The 21,364-nt window shown below is 46.5% G+C and overlaps 1 protein-coding gene across 1 annotated transcript in view; it reads left to right on the top strand.

The window, feature by feature from the left end:
• Positions 1-4,513: 4,513 nt before the first annotated feature.
• The window catches only part of LOC115476735 (basal cell adhesion molecule-like), a 55,085-nt gene continuing 38,234 nt past the window's right edge, over positions 4,514-21,364 (top strand). Inside the window, exon 1 of the mRNA XM_030213292.1 lies at positions 4,514-4,715. Within this exon, the coding sequence (XP_030069152.1) occupies positions 4,667-4,715 (49 nt within the window). The 5' untranslated portion in view covers positions 4,514-4,666. The remainder of the gene's footprint in view (positions 4,716-21,364) is intronic.

The raw sequence follows: 21,364 nt of genomic DNA, 5'->3' as shown, positions 1-21,364 counted from the left end.
TCTTCCCTTGGACCCAGTGGGCCGCCTCTGTACACTCCCAACTTGACACACTTCTGATCACTAAACCTCTTAGGACAAACTACACGGCAGGACCTCAGTAATCCTGTTCACTTCTCACAGGCCCTGGCAAATCCAGTTCTCCCATTGACAACTCTCTAGGTGTGGTGGGGGCATCACTCTTCATTACAGCTTCTCTCACCAGTGCTAATACCATCACTGCCTATGTCTCTCAGTACAGGGGAATCATATTACATCACAACTTCTCACTTTGATACAGCTCGGATGTGGGAAGGTCTAGACCTTATGCCCTCTGTCATGGAGGTACTGCAAGTGTCCCAAAGGCCCTCCCACAAGAAGAGCTTACCTCTTTAAAGGGGAAAATTCTTTCAGACCAGAACCTCCACAACACAGCTTGTCTCCCACGCTGGCCTCCGTACCCCAATACCTCGGGAACGACCTTTGATGGTAAAGAGCCAGCCTACTACTACTACTTAACATTTCTATCAGGGTGCCAGTGCATTTGTGAGCTGCAAACACTGCTGGACTCCCCACTATACACCATCGTGAAGAAGGTGTTGATGCCCCTGTATAAGTCGTTGGCGAGGCCCCACCTAGAGTATTGTGTTCAGTTTTGGAGGCCATACCTTGCGAAGGATGTAAAAAGAATTGAAGCAGTGCAAAGAAAAGCTAAGAGAATGGTAACGGATTTGCGTTACAAGATGTATGAGGAGAGACTTGATGACCTGAACATGTATACTCTGGAAGAAAGGAGAAACAGGGGTGATATGATACAGACGTTCAAATATTTGAAAATTATTAATCTGCAAATGAACCTTTTCTGGAGGTGCGAAGGTGGTAGAACGAGAGGACATGAAATGAGATTGAAGGGGGGGCAGACTCAAGAAAAATGTCAGGAAGTATTTTTTCACGGAGAGAGTAGTGGATGCTTGGAATGCCCTCCCGCGGGAGGTGGTAGAAATGAAAACGGTAACAGAATTCAAACACGCGTGGGATAAACATAAAGGAATCCTGTTCAGAAGGAATGGATCCTAAGGAGCTTAGCCGAGATTGGGTGGCAGAGCCAGCCGGTGGTGGGAGGCGAGGATAGTGCTGGGCAGACTTATACGGTCTGTGCCAGAGCCAGTGGTGGGAGGCGGGGCTGGTGGTTGGGAGGCGGGGATAGTGCTGGGCAGACTTATACGGTCTGTGCCCTGAAGAGGACAGGTACAAATCAAAGTAGGGTATACACAAAAAGTAGCATATATGAGTTTGTCTTGTTGGGCAGACTGGATGGACCATGCAGGTCTTTTTCTGCCGTCATTTCATTTACTATGATCAGGCCATCTTGCCCAAGTACCATCTGCTTTTCCATAACAACCAAGCTTTGCTCTGCGTAAGCGGGTTCAAAACCACACACATCCGTAGTGCAATGCTACAGTGACTGGACAAAGCACATGCAATCATCCTCCCAACTGATGGTGTCCAAAGTCCAAACTGACCAGAACACCTGCCATCTAAATGGGCAGTGTCCTGCTGGACAGCTCAAGCCATAATTCTTGTGTATCAGAGAAGGGGATTGTAGCAGGGATCACCACCTTGGCCGACCTGCACTCCACACTGGGGGAGGATATACGCAATTCAGCCAGATGTTCACCCACCCATACACACATTTGCCAATCATTGCGGTTCTGACCATACCCTACGGGCGGCTGTTCTATTTGGTCACTATTTCCTCATGCCCAATCTCCTACAGCCCAACCTTTCCACTGCCCTCCTCACCCTTAAACCTCACCACCCTAACAAGGCTCTCTAGTGGGGCCTCACACCATGATGCCCTTCTTCCTTGCTGACACCATCTTCCGATAACCCTCACACAGACTGGATATCTCCATTGGCAAGTGTGCTTTACTTCTCCATAGTCCTTCTTGCCATATAAAGGAAGGCCACCATAAAGCCTTATTACCCCAACAAGGGTCTCCTCTCCCTGTTACGCCTCCCGCTATACTCCCCTACTCCTTGCCCTATGGACACCTCATGCATGGTCATGCCTGGTAGAGTCATCACAGAGATAAGAGGCCTGTACTTCCAAGTCAGTCTTGTTGCCTTGCGATGCCCCCACCCAGACTGTCAAGTTCAAATGTTATACCAAAGGAGCATGTACCCAGTGGACTTATACCTAATGGACGCTCACATTGTCATCTATGGGGATTCTCAAACAGGTTCCACCATTCTACCACTACTATGGACCCTAGAGCCCTAACACACTGTGGAGCTCCACAATTGAACCTACTCTGCTTCATCTGTCTAGGGAGGATATGTTCCAATTTGCTTCCTGTATCTTGATGGGATGGACCATCCTCCCTCAGCACTTCAAGTCCATTGTGGCAAGTACCCACTTACACTCCTTGGCTCGTAAGTCACCTATATGTTGCTGATGCATCCTGCTTGTCCTAGGAGAAAACGAAGTTACTTACCTGTAATGGAAGTTCTCTGTAGACAGCAGGATAAGTTAGCCACACACCCCACCTCACCTCTCCTAGCTAGGGTTTGACTGAGGCAGGAAGTGGGAGGGGTATCTACTGCACATGCTCAAAGGGATTTAAAAAAATCTCTCTGAGCTATTGGAGAGCATTTCCATCCAATGGGAGCATTGTAGGACGTCACCTATATGTGGCTGACTTATCCTGCTGTACTAGAAGAATTCCCGTTACAGGTAAGTAACTTTGTTTTTCTCCACCACCCCTGTCCCTGGGATCCTCCTTTCTTAATTGTGGCCAATAGCACTGAAGAGATGAGGCTTATGGCTGACCCAGTTTCTTCCCTCTGCCACACCCTGACTCAGAAACTGACAGTAGCATCAGAGGAGGCGGGATTCAGCAGAAGAAAGGCTCCACGCTGGTTGGAGGCCTTGTCACTGCAGCGTTGGCACAAACAAGGTTGGAGGACCTCGGGGGCGCAGAAAGTGAAAGATGTCAAACTGGGGGAGTACTAGGGGAAAGAAACTGAAGACAGCCAGATCACTGGGGAGCAGGGAGAGTGCCAATGTGTGAGATCGGGCCACTTAAGCATATGAGCTGGAGAAGGGGCCTGAATTCATGTGACTTGGTATGTCTGTAATCTGATTAGTCTGTCAACGTCACCTCTAGCACAACTATACTGCCTCAGGTCCTGTAATCCATTGGATTCCAGAAACTGCACTATCCTCTGTTTTAGAAGCATTTCTACTGAAAAGTCTTACTACATTTACTACCCCTTAACTAACAGGAATGTTGCCTCTTGGCTGGCTGGTGCGCTGCTGTATCTTGTCCTGGCTGAGATGCTTCCTCACGTGCTGCCACCTGGAGCTGCTGGTCTTTACCCAGTTTATCCTGTTAGACTGTATGAGCTATGCAATTAGGTGCCTACATAACTAAATCACACCATTTTGCATGATCCCCCAGAGGGCTGAAGCAGGGGTATTTAACTGGGGCACACAGGCAGTAGGAATAAAGAAGGGTTGAGGTGTCACTGACATGTAGTAGGAAAAAGGATGCCAATGGGGGATGGAATGGTCACTGGAGGTGCTAGAGCTTTTGAGGTTTAGGGCTGGGAAGGAGGCACGCTATCTTCTGGCATAGGAGAAAAAGTGTTGCGGATCATTTTGGAGAGAACAGGGCAGAATGAGTTGTGGCATTGGGCTTGTACACTGAAATTTGGGAGATAGGAGTGAGCTCATTGGAGCCAACTTTTAAAAATTATTGGGGGTGCTAAACCCTGTGGAAATAACCCTTCCTTGAACACATACAAGGAATTCTCAATATTGGGGGTGCTCAAGCACCCCCCAAGTTGGCTCCTATGAGTGAGTTTTACATAGAAAAAGGTTGAAACCCCAGCTATGCACTTATACATTTCCAAACTATTTATTTTCAACGTATTGTCTACAAAACAAATGCAATTAATTTTGCACAATTTAAGGTTTATTTTAAGAATACTAAAGGCCTACGAGCCTGAGTTCTTTCCCAACAAAGCTCTCAGTACTTCCGGATACATCTGATGTTACAAGTATCCTACAGCTGGTTGGATCTAGACTCGGCAGAATTCTGCGTCCCTAAAAAGGGCAATTTATGGTTATAACAGTAAGTGGGGATCCCCCAGTTCCCAAGACGGAAAGCTAGCAGGACCCCTAAAGTCCCGCTTCAATATTAACAGTTAGGAAATCGAAAACCCCGTTCTGTTGTAAGCCATCATAACCCTTATAAGCCCGTCCCACCCACACTGCACTTTTCTTTTATTGCACTTCTGCCAGTCCACAGTAATATATCAACTTTGTTTAAAATAGGAGAAATGTACAACCTGCAATGATAAAACAATAAAATTTATAGAGTTCATAAGTGAAAAACTACTGAGCCTCGCCGCACAAAAATTTGAACCAAGTAACTTCAACACAACAGAGAGAAGAACAGACATAAAAAAGATTGATCGGAAGGGGCGGAGCCAGGAAGAGAACCGCCCCGACCCCCTCCTCCTCCGTGCCTATCTCCCTATCCCTCCTCGCTTCGCATCGCAGCTTGTTGTGCTTCTTTGCTTTCAGCTGCCTTTTTTCATCCCTACACAAGGAAGTAACTAAAAAATAAAAGAGCAAAGATCGGAAGACAACACGGAGCCAAACAGAGCAAGATCTGTAGACATGCTGCTGATTCTCTTCGGCCTTCTCTTCCTCCCCACGGTCCTCACAGGTGCTGCTCACTATTTGTACAACTTCTAGTTTCTCACGAACTTGTGATCGCTTTTTGTTCTCTTTCTTGGTTGCTCGCTTTGTCTGTCGTCATTTGTTCTCCTCTCTCTTCCTGTGCTGTGTACCTCCTGTTTCTCCTCTCTTCCTCAGGCTTTCTTCTGTCTCTTCACCTTCCCTCTTCTATCTTTATTTTGTTGCTCATTAGATCTCTCACTCCCTTTTCAATGTTGATTTTTTTGTTTGGTTTTTTTTTTTTTTTTCGGGGGGAGGGGGACAGACAGAGTAACCATCGTAAAAGCAGTATAAACTGAAATTTTTAATCTATGAATCTATTTTTATGAAAATGAAATGCAGTATGGAAGGGCCCTCGGGGGATTTTCTTGAATTCCAGCACTGTCTCGCTCCTCCCTCTGTTTGACTCTCAGAAGGAAATGTTATTGATATGACAAGTTTGTACCTGTGTTGTAAAGTAATACATAAAGGTTAAATAAAAGAGGGGACGGCTATATAATTATCTTCTTAATAATAAAATGAGAGCACGCAGTACAGGATTGCAATTCCTAGGGTCTGGTGCTGGCCCATGTTGTTTTTGGCGTGGTATTGGAACACATGACTTTGTTGGTATAGCTGCTGTTTCCTCAAGGATTGTACAACGCTTTTCCTGCACATTGTTTTGAAGGAAGTCTTTGATTTTGGTTTTGGGAAATGTCTCTTGGATATTTTTGGATTCTTATACAGTTCAGGAAGAAATGTGGTTCTCTTTCTCCAGTGTTGCACTGCAAGAAATCTGATTTTTGTAACGATGGTAAGAAGCAAACGCAGGCGCTAGAGGGAGTTAGCAGTTGTTCAGTTGTTATCTGCATATTTCAGTTTCTATTCTGTGTTTGGAGAAGGCTTGCCTTCTGCATTTATAACCGAGATACAGGGTATCAGGTGCACTAGGCTAAGCTTGTCCAAGTTCTGACATAGGGCTAGAAGTAGACCAGGATTTCAGAATATCCATAATGAAACATGAAAGAGGTCTCAATACAATAGATGCAGAGGGCATGCAAATCTTTCTCATGCATATTATTATTAGTTTTTGTTGATAATAATCAATATACCTATACACACCTCTTTTATATATACCTGAATTGTTCTTGGTACACCCCCATCAATTTGTTGAAGATTTTTTGAAGACTGCGTGATTTTATTCACAGAGTAATGTGATTTTATAAGATTTTCTCCATACAAGTTGGTTACAATCTCCTGTTGAAGCAAGTGACATTTGAAGAATTGGAGTAGTGCGAATATTATCTTGGAGATCGGCATAGTTTTTGCGCATGAACAATTTTTTTTCTTTTTGTCGCTTCGGAATTGGATGATGGAAGTGATTTTTTTGGGAGGGGGGAGATTGGTAACAGGTTTGGACTAGATAGTATTTGGCCCAGCTCATGTGGAGTTTGAATTTGTCCTGGAACAAAGAAGCGAAGAGGGAAATACGGCTAGCGCAAGCATAAGAAAAAATGGCTAAACATGTAAAGAGAGGTGGCAAGACCTTTTTCAGATATATTGGAGAAAGGAGAAAACATAGGAATGGAATTGCGAGACTGAAAGATAATGAGAATGGTTATGTGGAGAGTGAGGAGGATAAAGCGAATGTGCTAAACAATTACTTCAGTCTTCACGGAGGAAAATCCTAGAGAAGGACCACGGTTTGCTTAGGGAATATCTGGGTATGGAGTGGATACTGCGCCATTTACGGAAGAAAGAGTTTGTTTCAACATTTTTATTGAAGACAGTTCAAAAGAAACACATCCACAATATGAATGTACAAAGATTCACATATGAGCACATATTCGGTAAAGACAAGTGATACCTTCCATCATCAAACTTTTTAATATTTTATCCTCACCTCCACCCCTCTATGTTCAACATTTGAAACACACTGCCTGTAATAACTTCCCAACTGTGCTCATCTTACTGAATAAGCTACAATCCTTTCTTGATCTCCTGTTTTCTGATGTTTCCTTCTTTATATTTAGTTTTCAACACTTTTATGTAAATATTTTATTGTTGACCAGAATTGAAGTATACTATAAATGCTAATAATACAAGCATCATCCAAACTCAAAACTGATACGTTCATATGACCATTTCGTCATCCAGATTTAGCAATTCTTTATTGTGTCTACTCCTTATCTAACAACTGAGGAACTTTCAATTCTATGTAAGTAGTTAAACATGTCCTTATATATTTTCTCCCCCCACCCGTTCCCAACCCCCCTCATCCAGAAGCAGCATCTCATCTATTACTGGGAGAGAGTGCTGTTATACCTCTAAAGCAAATGACCCAATATCAGTATTAACTGGATGGAAAAAATTGCACATCCTATATCTCCATCCAGACCACTCTTCCCCCATAATGTTCTCGTCCAAGATCTATCCCCCCCCCTTCCTTGCACATCACAGAGAGAGCTGGTTCAAAAGAAGACTATCCAACTTATAATCGAAAGACAAAAACGCCTATATTGCGACCTAAATCGGGAGATAGACGTTTATCTCCCAAAAACGAATAACGCGGTATAATCGAAAGCCGAACTTGGACGTTTTCAACTGCACTCCATCGCGGAAGCGTACAAAGTTGACGGGGGCGTGTCGGAGGCGTGGTGAAGGCGGGACTGGGGCTTGGTTATCACCCGAACAGAGATGGGCGCCTTTCGCCGATAATGGAAAAAAAGTATGCGTTTGTAGCTAGAATTTAGGGCACTTTTCCTGGACCCTGTTTTTTCACGAATAAGGCCCCAAAAAGTGCCCTAAATGACCAGATTACCACCAGAGGGAATCGGGAATGACCTCCCCTGACTCCCCCAGTGGTCACTAACCCCTTCCTGCCACAAAAAATGATGTTTCACAACTTTTTATTTTCACCCTCAAATGTCATACCCACCTCCCTGGCAGCAGTATGCAGGTCCCTGGAGCAGTTGTTAGGGGGTGCAGTGGACTTCAGACAGGTGGACCCAGGCCCATCCCCCCCCCCACCTGTTACAATTGTGCTGCTTAATGCTTAGTCGTCCAACCCCCCCCCCCAAACCCACTGTACCCACATGTAGGTGCCCCCCTTCACCCCTTAGGGCTATAGTAATGGTGTAGACTTGTGGGCAGTGGGTTTTGAGGGGGATTTGGGGGGCTCAACACACAAGGGAAGGGTGCTATGCACCTGGGAGCTCTTTTACCTTTTTTTTTTGTTTTTGTAAAAGTGCCCCCTAGGGTACCCGGTTAGTGTCCTGGCATGTGAGGGGGACCAGTGCACTACGACTCCTGGCCCTCCCACGAACAAATGCCTTGCATTTATTCGTTTTTGAGCTGGGCGCTTTCATTTTCCATTATCACTGAAAAACAAAAACGCCCAGCTCACAAATTGTCGAATAAAACATGGACGTCTATTTTTTTCGAAAATACGGTTCGGTCCGCCCCTTCACGGACCCATTCTCGGAGATAAACGCCCATGGAGATAGACGTTTTCGTTCAATTATGCCCCTCCACGTACTCTTGGTGATAACACCATTATATATGGCTTCCAAATGGACCAAAATTGTTTCTTTCGTGTTAAGGTCATCTCTGCATCCCTTGCTTCCATAAGCAGCAAATTATGAAACGCATTCTTCCAAGCCCAAAATCTAGGAGCGTTATCTTGAGTCCAACATTGAAGAATGCATTTGTTCCCCACCACTGCTGCTTTATAAATAAATATGTGTTATTTCTGTAAGAGTGTAATATTGTGCTCTACCGGACCAAATATAATAATCTCCGGAGTGGCGATAATTCGTTTATGCAGTATACGCTCCCAATATCCAATTATTTGGTTCCAATATCTCTGAATAGCTGGACAGTACCACAGGGCATGAGCCAATGTTGCATTAGGATCCCCACACTTAGCACATTGTTGAACATCTCGGCACCCTGCATGATACGCCTGCCGCGGAGAGACAAAAGATCTCTATATGTAGCATTATGTACATACTGTGGGATCTGCTAAATCAACCGTAGGACCTCCCCTTCTCTAATACAACACCCATAATCCAATTGCCATCTCTGTACCAGCTTTGTATAATCTTTACGAGGGAAAATATGCATTATAGCTTTATAAAGGCTGGCTACCGTGATATTAACTTGGTTCGGCGGTCGGAAAAATTGTTCCAACGATATGTATGTCCCTCTTGAGCATCTCAACATAACAGATTTGACGTAATGTGCCACCTGTGAGTAAGCAAATATGTTTAATGGATGTGGCATTATATTCTTCATTTAAGATGTCAAATGGTGTCAGAGTGCCATCTTCCTGCAGTAAATCTGCTACATAGAATATTTCTTGCCAAGCCCATTTATGAAATATCCCTTTATCTTGACCCGGCTCAAAATCCAAATTCCCCACCAAAGGAAAGAAATCTGTGCATCTGGGCTCTCTTGTTTTTTTTTTTTTTTTAATAAACACAACACAAAATTCCAAGCCTATCTCATTGACTTTAAAAGAACATGTTTCTTCAGGTTTGATGGCAAGTCTTGCTGCGCTGCGTGTAATAGATATTGCGAACGTAATGGTAGAAATAATTATTTTTCTAGGGTCCAATTCGTATAATAATCCGTGCCAAGCACCCAGTCTGCCAGGTGTCTCAACAAACATGCCATATTATACATTTGAATATTAGGCAACCCTAGACCTCCTAGCCTCCAATGACCATGTAATTTCTCTAACGGACTTTTAGGTTTTTTTCCCATTCCAACAAAAATGCACAAGCATTCGGTGAAGTTTCCGAAGATCCTTTTGCAGTAGATAAACGGGTAGCACATATAGCCATTGAGGAAATACAATCCTGCGATATAAACCAATTCTTCCACTGAGAGAAAGCAGCAGATCATGCCAAATCATCAACTGCTGCCTAGTAGTATATAGTAACTTATCAACATTGACTCTATAGAGACTCCTAGTATTACTAGTTAACTCGATGCCCAAATACTGGAAGTTCCCCGAAGCCCACTTCAGCGGAAATACTCCCTCCATTGTGTACGAACCTCCGGACATGTTGGTAACCCCTCCGATTTATGCATGTTTAGACGGAACCCAGAGACGGCTCCGTACTTGGTGAAGCTTTCTAAAAGCACCGGGAGGGACCGATTAGGAGATGACAAGTGCACTAACAGGTCGTCAGCAAAGACCGATACCTTAAACTCAAACTTACTCAAGTGAATCTCCCTAATTTCTGAGTTGTTCATTATTTCCCTAATCAGAGGATCTAAAGTTAGAGCAAACAGTAACGGAGATAATGTGCATCCCTGCCGAGTGCCCCTCAAAACGGGGAATGAATCTGAAGTCTGTCCATTGACCATTACCCTTGCTTCTGGGCTACTATATAATGTCCGAATAACTTGCTCAAAATACCCTTCAATTCCATATCCTCTTAGCACTGCAAACAAAAATCCCCAAATGATCCTATCAAAACTAATTAGAAGTGTGTGAGCTTTTGTCTCCTGTATTTGCTCTAACAAGGCCAAAATAGTACGAATGTTCTTAACTACTTGTCTTCCACGAATAAAACCCACCTGAGGCTCCGCTATCACTGAAGGCAAGATGTTCGCTAAACATGTGGTCATAATCCCGGCCAAAAATTTCGCTTTGCATCCTATCAATGAAATTGGTCTGTATGAGTCAGGAAGGGTAGGATCTTTCCCTGGCTTTGGAAAAACTACTGTTTCCATATCATCATGCTGATCAATCCATAGACTGGTGGGTTGTGTCCATCTACCAGCAGGTGGAGATAGAGAGCAATCCTTTTGCCTCCCTATATGTGGTCATGTGCTGCCGGAAACTCCTCAGTATGTTCTCTATCTCAGCAGGTGGTGGTCACACACAGCAGCAGCTCTGGCTAGGTCTCCAAGCCTAATTTTTAGGTTTTGTTGAGTACCTGGGGTTGAGGGCTCTTCTTGAGCAAGTGCAAACCTGGTGGTGCCAGGTCCCTCCTTTTCTCCCCCCTCCCGCTGGCTCCGTTAAAAAAAAAAAAAATTTTGAACGTCCTTAAGGGCGTTTATTTCGACGTTTATTTAAATGTTTATTGCAGCTACTCACTGGGACACCAGGTCGTTACAGCTCGGAGCGAGAAGCAGGTAATTTTTACCTTTTTATAGTGGGCAGGGGGTTCCCCGATCGATCTCCACGTGGCCTATGGCGTCGGAGGGCGAGGGCGCGAAGAATCGCTCCCCGGACCGCGTGTGCACTTCTAGCGGGGATGCGGGGGTCTTAAAGTCTGACTCGCCCTTGTTGGGTGTCAGTTCGGAGGCCGGTCAGTGTCCCGGGTCTTCCTCCGGTGCGGCGGTTTTTCCCGCCATAAACGCCCATCCCCCGCTGCTCGCCTCCGCCATCTTCGCCGGCCACGCTGCTCGGACGGCTTCTTCTTGGGCCGCCCTTGAGCTGGGAGACGTTAATGCCATGGCCGCCCTTGATTTGGGCGACGGCTAAAGTTAAACGCCGTTCTTCCCGCTCGGCTCCGCGGAGTGTCGCGCCGGACGCCATCTTGGATGCGCAGCATGTTTCTCCCCCGCTCTTGCGAGCGCCGGTTGAGGGTGCGTCTAGGGCTGTGGCCCAGGCTGCTGAAGTGCACAGTCTGGGGGGTTTCTCCCCCGAGTTTATTTTGCTGCTGCATCAGGCCTTCCTTATGCAAAACGCTGCCCCTTCTCCCTTATCCGATAAAGGGGTTGAGGCCCCCAGAAGTAAACGCCCTCGGGTGGATTCCCAGGCCTTAGAGGACTCTGTTTCATCTGATGTAGATGAGGGCAGCGTATCTGAGTTCTCCCAACGGTCCTTTGGGGATTCCTTGGAGGAGACGGATTCCCGCTCGGATGGAGCGGATGACCCCTCTGCAGCACGGATCTTTCGCTCGGAGGATTTGCCCAACCTGTTAGCGCAGGCCATGAGCATTTTGAAGATTTCCTCTCCAGAGGACGTCTCTCCCTCAGCCCCTGTTGGCTCCGCCATTATGCTGGGGACGAAGCGCCCGCCTAGAACCTTCCACGTGCATGATGCCATGCACACCTTCATTTCGGCTCAATGGGATGTCCCGGAAGCGAGCCTGAAAGTGGCTAGGGCTATGTCGCTCCTCTGCCTGAAAGTGAACGGGAGGCCTTTCTTTGGCCTACTGTGAATTCTTTAATCACTGCGGTGACTAAGAAAACGGCGTTGCCGGTGGAAGGTGGCACGGCCCTAAAGGACGCCCAAGACAGAAGATTGGAGGCGGCCTTAAGGTCGTCCTTCGAGGCGGCTGCCTTAAGTTTGCAGGCCTCAGTTTGCAGCTCCTATGTGGCTAGGGCGTGCCTGACGATTGTGCAGCGGGCTTCCCCCTCGGATCCTTCCTTGAGGGCTGATTGGCTGGCCCTGGAATCGGGCTTGGCTTATTTGGCAGACTTACTGTATGATGTCTTGAGAGCCTCGGCTAAAGGTATGGCTCAGACAGTCTCTGCGCGGCGGTGGCTTTGGCTGAAACATTGGTCCGCTGACCACGCCTCTAAGTCCTGCCTGGCTAAGTTGCCTTTTAAAGGCAAGCTGCTCTTTGGGGTCGAGCTGGACAAAATTGTGACCGATCTCGGCACGTCTAAGGGCAAGAGGTTACCAGAGGTCAGGGCTTGGGCCAGTGCTCGCCCCGGTATCTCCAGAGGACGGTTTCAGGAAGCCCGTCGGTACCGCCCGGGCAAGTCGGGCTCCTCTGCCCCCTCTTCCTTCAAGAGGAACTTCTCCCCCAAGCAGCATTCCTTTCGCATAGACCGCCGTCCCGGAGGTGCGCCCTCCGGTCCTCCCCCAGGGTCTCGTACCCAATGACGGGGTCCTGGTCCATGGCCCAGTGCAGATTGGAGGACGCCTGTCCTCGTTTCTGGGCAAGTGGACCAGGGTAACTTCAGACGCTTGGGTGCTGGAAGTCATCAGAGACGGCTACAAGCTAGAGTTCTGCCGACCCTTAAGAGACGGGTTTGTACTCTCTCCCTGCAAGTCTCCGGTCAAAGCTGTGGCAGTGCAGCAGACCTTGGACAATCTGATCCGCCTGGGTGCGGTCGTTCCGGTGCCAGAAAATCAGCTTGGCAAGGGACGTTACTCCATTTACTTTGTGGTACCAAAGAAAGGAGGTTCTGTACGGCCTATCCTCGACCTCAAAGGGGTCAATCGGGCCTTGAAAGTTCGGCACTTTCGCATGGAGACTCTCCGCTCTGTTATAGCGGCAGTGAAGGCAGGGGAGTTCCTGGCATCCTTGAACATCAAGGAAGCGTACTTGCATATTCCCATCTGGCCTCCTCCTCAACGCTTTCTGCGTTTTGCAGTCCTGGGCCGACACTTCCAGTTCAGAGCCCTCCCGTTCGGGTTGGCTATTGCTCCGCGGACCTTCTCCAAAGTAATGGTGGTCATCGCGGCCTTCCTGCGAAAGGAAGGAGTACAAGTCCATCCTTATCTGGACGACTGGTTGATCTGAGCCCCCTCTTATGCAGAGTGCGGCAAAGCTGTGGACCAGGTGATTGCTCTTTTGAGCTCCCTGGGGTGGATCATCAACTGGGAGAAAAGCCAGCTGCGCCCGACTCAGTCCCTGGAGTATCTGGGAGTTCGATTCAACACCCAAGTGGGCAGAGTGTTCCTGCCGGACAATCGGATTGTCAAACTTCAGGCTCAGGTGGACCAGTTCCTAGTAGCCTCTCCGCTTCGGGCTTGGGACTATGTGCATCTGTTGGGCTCTATGACGGCCACGATGGAAGTAGTGCCCTGGGCCAGGGCTCATATGAGACCACTACAACACTCTCTGCTGCAGCGCTGGACTCCGGTGTCGGAGGATTATGCTGTGCGCCTTCCCTTGGACCCAGCAGTGCGCAAGGCGCTGAGCTGGTGGCTGAAGACAGACAAGTTGTCTGCAGGGATGCCTCTTGTGACCCCGGAGTGGATTGTCGTCACGACGGACGCCTCTTTGACGGGCTGGGGAGCCCACTGCTTGGGAAGGACAGCGCAGGGGCTCTGGTCTCCTGCAGAGGCAAAGTGGTCTATCAACCTCCTGGAACTCAGAGCCATTCGATTGGCGCTTTTGGAGTTCCTCCCGGTACTGGCGTTGAAGCCAGTACGGGTCCTGTCGGACAATGCCACGGCTGTGGCCTATGTCAACCGCCAGGGAGGTACCAAGAGCGCCCCTCTAGCCAAGGAAGCCATGAATCTATGCCAGTGGGCGGAAGCGAACCTGGAACAGCTGTCAGCGGCCCACATTGCCGGAGTCATGAATGTCAAGGCGGACTTTCTCAGTCGCCATACCTTGGATCCCGGAGAGTGGCAGTTATCGGCTCAGGCGTTCTTGGACATCACGAAGCGCTGGGGCCAGCCGAGCCTAGATCTGATGGCGTCATCGGCCAATTGCCAAGTGCCGCGCTTTTTCAGCAGAGGACGGGACCCTCGATCTCTGGGAGTAGATGCTCTTCTCCAACAGTGGCCGACACAAGAGCTTCTCTATGTGTTCCCGCCCTGGCCCATGTTGGGCAGGGTACTAGACCGGGTGGCAAAGCATCCGGGCCGGATAATCCTGGTGGGTCCGGACTGGCCCAGACGTCCCTGGTATGCGGACTTGATCAGGCTCTCAGTGGACGACCCTCTGCGGCTGCCAGTGGAGCAGGGCCTGTTGCATCAGGGTCCCGTGGTGATGGAGGATCCCTCCCCCTTTGGGCTTACGGCCTGGCTATTGAGCGGCAGCGTCTGAGGAAGAAGGGCTTCTCAGACAAGGTCATCGCCACTATGCTGAGAGCGAGGAAGCGCTCTACTTCTACTGCTTACGCCAGGGTTTGGCGTACCTTTGCAGCGTGGTGTGAAGCAGGCTCACTTTCTCCCTTCACTGCTCCAATTTCTTCTGTGCTGGTGTTCCTGCAAGAAGGTCTGGAGAAAGGCCTGTCGCTCAGTTCCCTTAAAGTCCAGGTAGCGGCTCTGGCTTGTTTCAGGGCCGCCTGAAGGGTGCTTCCCTGGCTTCGCAGCCAGATGTGGTACGTTTTCTCAAGGGAGTTAATCACCTGCGCCCTCCTCTGCACTCAGTGGTGCCTGCGTGGAATCTCAACCTGGTGCTAAGAGCCTTGCAGAAGCCGCCTTTTGAACCCTTGTCGAGGGCATCTCTGAAAGACCTGACGTTGAAAGCAGTCTTTTGGTGGCTATCACTTCAGCCAGAAGAGTTTCCGAGCTCCAGGCACTCTCATGTCGAGAGCCTTTTCTGCAGTTCACTGAGGCAGGAGTGACTATTCACACAGTACCTTCCTTCCTGCCCAAGATTGTTTCTCGCTTTCATGTGAATCAGCAGCTCTGTCTCCCTTCCTTTCGTAGGGAGGACTACCCAGAGGAATACTCTGCTCTCAAATATCTGGATGTGAGACGAGTCATCATCAGATACTTGGAAGTGACCAATGATTTCCGGAAATCGGATCATCTGTTTGTCCTGTTTGCAGGTCCTCGTAAGGGTCTGCAGGCTGCTAAGCCTACAGTGGCAAGATGGGTTAAGGAAGCCATTGCAGCGGCTTATGTGGCCGCGGGGAAGGTGCCGCCTATCCAGCTGAAGGCTCACTCCACTAGAGCTCAGGCGGCCTCGATGGCAGAGGCCGGGTCCGTCTCCTTGGAAGAAATTTGCAAGGCGGCAACTTGGGCATCAGCCCATACCTTCTCCAGGCATTACCGCTTGACTGTGGCTGCTCGGGCGGAGGCCCGGTTTGGAGCTTCAGTGTTGCGGTCAGGGATTTCAATGTCCCGCCCTGGGTGAGTACTGCTTCGGTACATCCCACCAGTCTATGGATTGATCAGCATGATGATATGGAAGGTAAAATTATGTATCATACCTGATAATTTTCTTTCCATTAATCATAGCTGATCAATCCATAGCCCCTCCCAGATATCTGTACTGTTTATATTCTGGTTGTATTTCAGGTTCAAGTTTAGTCTTCAGTTCCTGTTCAGGAGGACTTCGTGTTCAAGTTTTTTCAATTGGATTCTTCAAGAGTTGAGACAAGTTTGTGTTACAGTGAGCTGCTGCATTCCTCTCCCCTCCGTTTTTCGGGGCTGGATTGAGACATAAATTCTGCCGGCGCTCCCTCCCGCTTCGTGCGGCTGTAGGGCAGCTTTGTACCCCTCCCGCTTCGGCGGTGTTAGGGTCAGTCAGCTCCTCTTGCGGTTGCGGTTGCAGGATAAGCCAGATCCCCCCCGCATCGGCGGGTGTGGTGTCCCTCCCCCGCTCCGCGGGGATGAGCTGGACGGATTCCCCTCCCCCACTTGTGTGGGGATGAGCTGGGTTAATTCCCCTCCCCCGTTTCGGCGGTGGTGAGCTGGGCAGAGTGTCCCTTTGTGGGTGTAATTCTCTAAGTGCTGAGTCCTGCGGATGGAGCTTGGATATCGACATACTGAAGAGTTTCCGGCAACACATGACCACATATAGGGAGGCAAAAGGATTGCTCTCTATCTCCACCTGCTGGTAGATGGACACAACCCACCAGTCTATGGATTGATCAGCTATGATTAATGGAAAGAAAATTATCAGGTATGATACATAATTTTACCTTCCGCAATACGTAGCGAGGAAAATCCTGGTGCTCTATAAATAGGTTAAACAAGTGCACCAATAGTTGTTGAATATCTGGCAGCAACATTTTGTAGAATTCAGCTCTATAACCATCTGGTCCTAGGGCTTTATATAGCTTACTCTTCCCCACTACATTCAATACTTCATCCAAACTGACCGGCACATTGAGACTTGCCACCTGAGCTGCCGTAAATCTAGGGAGATCCAAACTACCCAAATAAATATCCGGGTCCAGTTCTTGGTCTAAATCTGCAGTATATAGTTTTTGATAATACCTCCAAAAGGTCTGTGCAATATCATGATCCGTATGAACCACCCGCCCGGTATCAGTTAGAGAGTCAACACCTTCCTGGGTCCCTGATTACGCCGTACCAAACGGGCTAACATTCTCCCTGCCTTATTCCCATGCTTATACCACTGATATTGATAATAATTGGCTGATTTTTTGGCCCTCTGATGAATCAACTCATTAAGGGAGTTCTGAGTAGCCATATATCTATCCTGATTTTCAACAGATGGAATATGACCATACTGCTGTCTATGAGATACCACTTGCTTTTCTAGATAAAGAATAGATTTTCCTCTGCTTTTCTTCATAGCACTATAAGCAATTATGTCGCCTCTTAAGACTGTTTCCATGCATAGAGTGTATGTTCATCTTTTATTTTTTTCCATGCTCGTTCTAGCTTCCTGGATTGTGTGTTGAGTTTTTTTTAGTTCGTCGTTGAACCATGGTGTTGTGTTCTGTCTACTTGATAATCTTGTTTTTAAGGGTGCTATTTCGTTTAGTATGTTTCTGCATGTATCCTCCCAGCGATTGAGATAAAGTATGGAATTAGTTTGTGTCGTCCATCCGTTGTTGTGTATCTGTTGCCAGAATACTTGTGGCTCTATTTGCCCTCTTGTAGTGTAGGTTGTATGTTCTGGTGTGTGATTTGATCCTTTCTTCCGCCAGTTTAAAGATTAGTATACATTAGTATAGCACAGGGCCTTCCAGCACAGTTTACCAGTGAAGCACTGGCAAGTCCTGGTCCTTCAACCTGTCTGAGAGTTCAGGACATGGCAGGACTTGATCATAAACTTTCAAACTTTTCATGGTAATGCTCCCAGTTACTTACTGTGTGGAAGCTACATGGACGCTGTGCCACTGCTGCCCCCAAAATCCACCGCTGAGGCGGACCAGCCCTTTCAAGGTAAGGAATTTTCTAGCATGTGGGTTCTGCACAGTTACCTGTTGCAGCCCAGCTTGCTTTGGAGTGGAGGAGTAGCCTAATGATTAGTGCAGTGGCCTGAGAAGTAGGGGAACTGGGTTTAATTCCCACTGTAGCTCCTTGTGACTCTGGGCAAGTCACTTAACCCTCCATTGCCCCAAGTACAAAATAAGTGCCTGTATGTAATATGTAAACTGCTTGGGAAAAGGCAGTATATTAAGTCTCATCCCCTTAGTCCAGTTTTCCTCTCTAAGTAGGAGGTGTATTGGTGTCCTGCAGTTTTCATACAGTAGGCTTGCTTCATAGGCGCTGAGTTTTTATTTTGTTTTATAATTTTTTTATATAGAGTATTGTGTTTACTTCACAAGGTTTCTGGTAGCAGAATTTGGGAGCAGTGGCAGCACATTTTCTACGCAGTAAGAAACTAGAGGCATTACCCAGATTTTAAAAGCTCACAATCAAGATCTTCCACGGTTACTACTACTAATCATTTTCTATAGTGCTAATAGACATATTCAGCACTGTGCTGTAATTCCTGGATTACTTTTCCAGTTTTTGTTATTGTGATCCACATAGAGGCATATTTTCAAAGCACTTTGGGAGGCTAAGTTCCATATGTTTCTATGGAACTTTGGGAGGCTAAGTGCTTTGAAAATATGCCTCACAGTAACATAATAGATGATGGCAGAAAAAGACCTGCACGGTCCATCCAGTCTGCCCAACAAAATAAACTCATATGTGCTACTTTTTGTGTATACCTTACCTTGATTTGTATCTGCCATTTTCAGGGCACAGACCGTAGAAGTCTGCCCAGCACTAGCCCCGCCTCTCACCACCAGCTCTGCCACCCAATCTTGGCTAAGCTTCTGAGGATCCATTCCTTCTGAACAGGGTTCCTTTATGTTTATCCTGTGCATGTTTGAATTCCGTTACTGATTTCATCTCCACCACCTCCCGCGGGAGGGCATTCCAAGTATCCACCATTCTCTCTGTGAAAAAATACTTCCTGACATTTTTCTTGAGTCTGCCCCCCTTCAATCTCATTTCTTGTCCTCTAGTTCTACCGCCTTCCCATCTCCGGAAAAGGTTCGTTTGCGGATTAATACCTTTCATATATTTGAACGTCTGTATCATATCACCCCCTCCAGGGTATACATGTTCAGGTCAGCAAGTCTCTCCTCATACATCTTGTAACACAAATTCCTTCTTTGCTACACAATCTAAGGTGTTTTTTGTACTTAGTGCAGTGGAGGGTTAAGTGACTTGTCCAGGGTTACAAGGAGCTGCAGTGGGAATCAAACTCGGTTCCCCAGGATTTCAGTCTGCTGCACTAACCATTAGGCTACTCCTGTACCCCACCTGCCATGACCTGAAGCCTCAGACAAGAGTCTGCATTAGAAGGAGCAAAGAAAACGAGTAGCCGTATTCTGTAGGGTTAGGAACCGCTGCATAGACAAAGTTATAAAAACAAACAAAAACAAAAGTTGTGTAAAAAAAAAAAAAAAAAAGTATGTAATGCATCGTCATTTAAAAAAAAAAAAGAAATCTGAAACAACTCTCGAGCGGAGCACAAAACACTCAGTTTTAACAACAGATGATATCTAATGGCCAAAAGATAATCTGTAGTTGCTCGTAGATAGCTAAATGATTGACTAACGGGATAGTGGAGCCTCCTAAAGGAGGAACCGAAGAAGGATAGCCCACCTGTCCTGTTAACCAACAGGCTATGGATTTTATTTTTAGGTTTAAAACTTGTAAATATGATTCAAGCCAATATATTGCAGCATCTAGGCAGGTTTGCACTGCATCCAAGAGTTGTCCATAGGATACACCAAAAGAATATCGTCAGCACAGTTGTAGGGTAAAATACCATGGTGCTGAATTAAAGTAGTCCAAAGGACTAAGAAACACATGCAGCAACAAAGGGGCCAGAGTAGACAAGTGAGTGAGTAAACAGTAGTGGAAGTGACCATAAGAGAATGGTTCTGCAAAAAAAAAAAAAAAAAAAAAAAAGAGAGAGCCAGTTAAAAGAAACTGAGCCGCAAACTTTCAGTGCAGCGGTGCTAAGTAGAAGAGTATGATTCACCAAGTCAAACGCCGCAGTCAAATCAAGTGAGATGACCAAACCATCCAGCCCTGTATGAGTTTCACTCAGGAGGGATGTGATAACAGTTCCTGTACTGCAGCCTGAATGGAAGCCCAACTGATGAAGATGGAATATTGAAATTACTGAAATCAACACCAAGTTAAATATGGCAGCAAAACCCACTCCAACACAAAAACTTGAAACAATATATATGTGAGTTAAACAGAATCCCCCCACAATTCACTTCTGTGTATTATAAATGAGGAGAAAAGAACGCTTAAGACTTGACGTGCTTTTTTTATAAGGCTGTTCAGCAATTCTGGACATTTACTGAAGCCGATAAAGTCACTGAAGTCTTTTTCTTCTCATTTATAATACACAGAAGTGAATTGTTTAACTTGCATGTATTTTGTTTTCAAGAAATTACTGGAATTACACCAGAATTTGAATGCTGTTTTTAATTAGGTTTCGTGTCCTAATTATGTACTCCTTCAGATGGTCTTTTGCCAAACTGGAGGTGCACAGTTTTTACTGAGGTTCTGCAGGCTGTGTTAATAGCAACATGGTATGTTCTCAGTTGGCCTTTGTGTTCTCAAGGGGAGAGACTTTTTTATTCTACCTCTGGCCAGATCGTTCGGCCTTGAACGATTATTTTGTTAAGGTTTTGCTGTTTTTAATAATATTTGCTGTTTTATGATTTTTGCTTTATTAATTATGATGATTGTTTTGATTTCTGTGTCATCCTGATTATTTATGTTTTTTCTTTGAAAGATCATTTTTATTAAACAGAACAAAGGAACAATTCAATATAATGAATAAGTATGTGTATAGAAGTGGCACTTTTACATAAGAACCACCCCCACCCTCCCTCCCCACTCTACTGGTACCACCTACCTCGTACTCCCCACCCTCAAATGAACCCAAGCAACTAAACCTGAAAATTATAGCAACAGTTAGGCACATGTAGGCTTTATGTGTGTTTTGATGTAACCTGTTCTAGGCTTTATTTGGCGGACAGGTTAACTAACTAACTAAACGAATGAATGAAAATCAGTGGTTAGAGCAGTGGGTTGTGAACCAGGGAAGCCAGGATTTGAATCCTGGTTCCATGGACACTCCTTGTGACCTTGGACAAGTCACTTCCTTCCTCATCCTATAACAGGGCACTGAAACTTTGGCACCATTTGTTTGTCTGTTGTAGAATCCTAGCACATATGTGTGTATACTGGACACATATATGTGGAAACGTAAGCTATACACACAGCGCGGTATTTCTGTAGCATATGTGCACAGTCCAAGAAAGCACAAAGGCAGACGGTCTGCAAACTCCAAGATGGAAAATAAACGGAGCAGATCGTTGACAAAACAAAAGGTAATTTATTAGTAAAAACCAATGGAATATACACACACAAGTAGCCCGACACAGGCCGTGTTTTGCCCAACAGGGCTGCTTCAGGGGCTACACTTTCAGAGATAAGAGACTGTCGGACTGACATCAAGTCAGCATTCTATGTTTTGGCATCTCTGATCCAGCTGTTTTTTCAAATCAAGGTGATCTTCTTTATATTCAATTGCAGGACATTGTGTATATGTTCATTACACTTGACAGTGAAGGACTGTTGTGTAGCCCCTGAAGCAGCCCTGTTGGGCGACACACGGCCTGTGTCGGGATATTTGTGTGTGTATATTCCATTGGTTTTTACTAATAAATTACGTTTTGTTTTGTCAGCGATCTGCTCCGCATATGTGCACAGTT

Source organism: Microcaecilia unicolor, chromosome 8, assembly GCF_901765095.1.
Source record: "Microcaecilia unicolor chromosome 8, aMicUni1.1, whole genome shotgun sequence".
Taxonomy (NCBI): domain Eukaryota; kingdom Metazoa; phylum Chordata; class Amphibia; order Gymnophiona; family Siphonopidae; genus Microcaecilia; species Microcaecilia unicolor.
This window is presented reverse-complemented; position numbering and strand designations above follow the sequence as displayed.